This window comes from Rutidosis leptorrhynchoides, chromosome 6 (assembly GCF_046630445.1).
Source record: "Rutidosis leptorrhynchoides isolate AG116_Rl617_1_P2 chromosome 6, CSIRO_AGI_Rlap_v1, whole genome shotgun sequence".
NCBI lineage: Eukaryota > Viridiplantae > Streptophyta > Magnoliopsida > Asterales > Asteraceae > Rutidosis > Rutidosis leptorrhynchoides.
This window is the reverse complement of record NC_092338.1, coordinates 307,659,436-307,662,872: the sequence shown is the minus strand read 5'-3', so window position 1 is coordinate 307,662,872 and position 3,437 is coordinate 307,659,436. Positions and strand designations below refer to the sequence as shown.

Here is a 3,437-nt window from a genome sequence, read left to right as displayed (position 1 = left end):
GAAATTAATTAATTTAGGGTTTTATTATAATGAAAAGATGGGAGGTGATTGTTTGTATAAATTGAGGAATATGAAGGTTTAAGGGAATTTGGATGTTGAAAATATGAAGTTTGAATGACAGAAATACCCTCACATGCTTGGCACATGTTTTAAATTTTATAGAAAAAAGTTAACGGAGTTAGTGAATTGGACTATTTTTGCTCCTCTTGCAAACTACATTGACTATCCCATCGAAAACTAATACTTTAACTAACCGTGCATAATGGTACAAACTACGGGGACTATCTGTGCAATTTTTTCCTTTTAAATAAAAAACTTAAAAGTGATATTAATCGGACATATCTTAAATCCTACGCGAACATGAAAAAGTCGTTCACAATCATAAACCCTAGCTTTTGATACCAATCATTTCGCATCATCAGGTACTAATTTTCACCTAGATTGTTCTATGAACCTGGATAAATTTTTCTTAATAACCTTATTGCTTCCGTTTCTTCCTATTTTGTTGGTTTGTTTTCTGTATTTGGTTTTTATACTTGTGTTGATTGATTATGCATACCATAAGCACAAATCTATATCCCTATAGTCACATCACATATCATCTGCTAGAACTTCAATTACAGCTTACAATTTTATCATTTACTGCTATATATTAGCCGTTTCTTGATTTTGGTGCTCAAACTTTACTTTATCATTTCTTATTTTGTTTGTTTCTATACGTAAAGCTTTCGAGATTTTTAGGGTTGCAGAACTAGCAAATCTGCTTTCTCTGTTTATAAAACATACATGTATATCTATGTCTGTTGGGGGTTTATTCTTAAGTTGGTACTCACACAAACTATTTTGTTAGCTGTATTTATTATCGTTCCAACAAAGATATCTTAAGATGGATATGATCAGTAAGCTTCCTCCAGGCATAATAGAAACCATATTATGTTTATTACCGATTCAAGAGGCTGCAAGGACAAGTATCCTCTCTAAGGAATGGCGGTATCAATGGATTAAAATTCCCAAACTTGTATTTGATGAGGATACTTTTAAAGTATCAACTAACGGGGTTGAGCTTTCCGGTTGGGAGCCAACCTTTGAAGCACCAAATCAAAGAAAAGAAATGACAAAGAGGTGTAGATGTTTCTACGCTATATTCCAAGTTCTGCTAATGCACGAGGGTCCAATACACGAGTTCACTCTTTCGATTGGCGCGGATGACTCTTGCATCGAGATTGACCAAATAATATTTCATTTGTCGCGGAAAAATACCGTCAAGAAGTTAACACTTGAATTTTTGTGGCGTTATAAGTTACCCAAATCTCTATTCTCATTGCAGCAGTTAACGGACCTATCTCTCATTTGTTGTGATCTTTACCATCAACCAACATTTAATGGATTTAGTAGACTTACAAGTTTGTGTTTAGAAGGTGTTATGACCTGTAAAGAAACACTTCTGCATCTCCTATCCAATTGTCCATTACTTGATACATTGGTAAGTTGTTACTTAGATAGAATATCTTTTCTCATTCGGTTTTATATTACTTTTTGATTTTTTTAAGTTGTTGCAGGATATTAGGGATATAACTGTCGATGAAACCGACGATTCCACCATTATTAACCTATTCGAGTGTTTACCTGTTATTCGAAACCTTTCTCTTTTTTCCGAGGTCATTAAGGTAATGTTATTTAGGTCAGGTGTCTTTAATGTAACAAACTTTACCCAACACGCTATTGTATCACTGTATGTAAATGGTGACTTTTCATAAGGTAAGCGGTATATCATACTGGCTTGGCTTGTGAGCCATATATGCTGCCACATCATCAAAACCGGTGTCATGTCACCAGTTCACACATTACAATATACAAAATAACAATAACTAGAAGTTTGATACACACAACAGAGACTCTTACAATATTTGTACAATAGAATTTATACTAAATATCTATAGATCTTTAGATACTTAACCCATAATTTAACCCAATTATTACTTCCCTAATTTAACCTCAAGGTGTTGACTTCCCATAAGGAAGGTCAGGGGTTCAATCCCCATGAGCTGCAAAATATTTCCCATGAGGTTTCCCGCCCATTTCATGGGCCTCGGAGGTTGCGGACGTCTTGCGTTCCAGCCTTACCCTAGGGCGTTTTACCACACGTGATGCCCGTATGGATTCGCGTGGGGTTTTCCTCCTGAGTGGCGGTAGGACTGTAAATGTTCGTCCAATGAAATGATAGGGTGGGTGGGTTTCGACATCGCATTCGGACCCCCATCAGTGACTCCTAACTACCTTCAAAAAAAAAATAATTACCCTCCTAAATTTTAATGTTTGTTTTTTTGTGTTTCAAGTCTTTTGCACAAGGAGGAGTTCCACAAAAGCTTCCAACCGCACTAATCCACCTCAAATACTTATGCATAGAAAATATATCCTTCATTCACATACAAGGATTACCAATTCTTGGTCTTTTGATCAGAAGCTCCCCAAACCTCGAAAAACTAAAGATAGGGGTGAGTAACGTAAATATATGTTGTATCCTATTTGTTCTGATTCTTTTGCCAAGATACACTGACACACAAAATATCAACATTTCCTGTAGATTAAAGAGGATTCATTGAATTTAGAGTATTCGTTATACGATAAAGCTGAGATATGTTATTCCTTAGATGTTGATAATTATTTGGATATATGGTTGGAGAATCTGAATGAATTAGAGATCATAAATATGACTAACAGAGACAATGATATGGATGTTGTTAAGCTTATTTTGGGCAAGTCTCCTATGCTGAAAAAGGTGAAGGTATATGAGGCTACTAAGGATGAAGAGTTGTAGATTTCAAGGAGTATTTTATACTCCCCACACGCGTCACCTATGATAAAATCCGTTGTTGAAAGTCGTTACAACTCCTAAAGTATAATGTACACAACATTCGGTGGCTGTTTATTGCTTTTTGACTTATGATTGTAGATTATGGCTTTAGGCATAGTTGGTCTTTTGGTGTGAGAGCATTCATGATTTCATCTAGGTAATTGGTTTGTAATCATTTTACTCAATTGCCTGTGGTAACTTTTGTATTTAAGTTCACTTTTATGTCTCTCTATCATTTCTTTTGTAACGGAAACATTACGGCTCAAACCACTGATAATTACTTTCATACAGCTTGCTAGACAGGATAAGAAACAAGTAATAACTGTTGATAACAGTAAAAAGTTTAGCAGACTATGAATTCATAATGTTCAGTCTCACTATGGTATAAATTAGACACTGAAAGGCTGGTCACTGAATACATAAGACCAACAAGATACCTCCAACTGTATGTCTTCTTATGTGGAGCAAATGGCGGGATCAGGTCGGATTGGGTGAGGTGATTCATCAAAAAGGATTTGGGTAAAAAACGGGTCATTTAAAAAAAAACAGGTTTACATATCTGAAAGACAAAAAACATTCAAAA

The 3,437-nt window shown here is 35.3% G+C and overlaps 1 protein-coding gene across 1 annotated transcript; it reads left to right on the top strand.

Annotated features, from left to right (window-relative positions):
• The first annotated feature begins 353 nt into the window (after positions 1-353).
• LOC139852450 (F-box/FBD/LRR-repeat protein At1g13570-like) lies at positions 354-3,080 on the top strand. The gene is made up of 5 exons (XM_071841749.1): positions 354-422; positions 851-1,483; positions 1,551-1,667; positions 2,337-2,495; positions 2,585-3,080. The coding sequence occupies exons 2-5, from the start codon at positions 887-889 to the stop codon at positions 2,816-2,818; spliced, it is 1,107 nt and encodes a 368-aa protein (XP_071697850.1). The 5' UTR covers positions 354-422; positions 851-886; the 3' UTR covers positions 2,819-3,080.
• The last annotated feature ends 357 nt before the right edge of the window (positions 3,081-3,437 follow it).

Bases quoted from the DNA above. Each gene is read 5' to 3' on its own strand.
- LOC139852450 (XM_071841749.1), top strand. From the start codon at position 887: ATGGATATGATCAGTAAGCTTCCTCCAGGCATAATAGAAACCATATTA. The intron at 1,484-1,550 runs GTAAGTTGTTAC...GATTTTTTTAAG, and splicing joins GTCCATTACTTGATACATTG to TTGTTGCAGGATATTAGGGA. The intron at 1,668-2,336 runs GTAATGTTATTT...TTGTGTTTCAAG, and splicing joins TTTTTTCCGAGGTCATTAAG to TCTTTTGCACAAGGAGGAGT.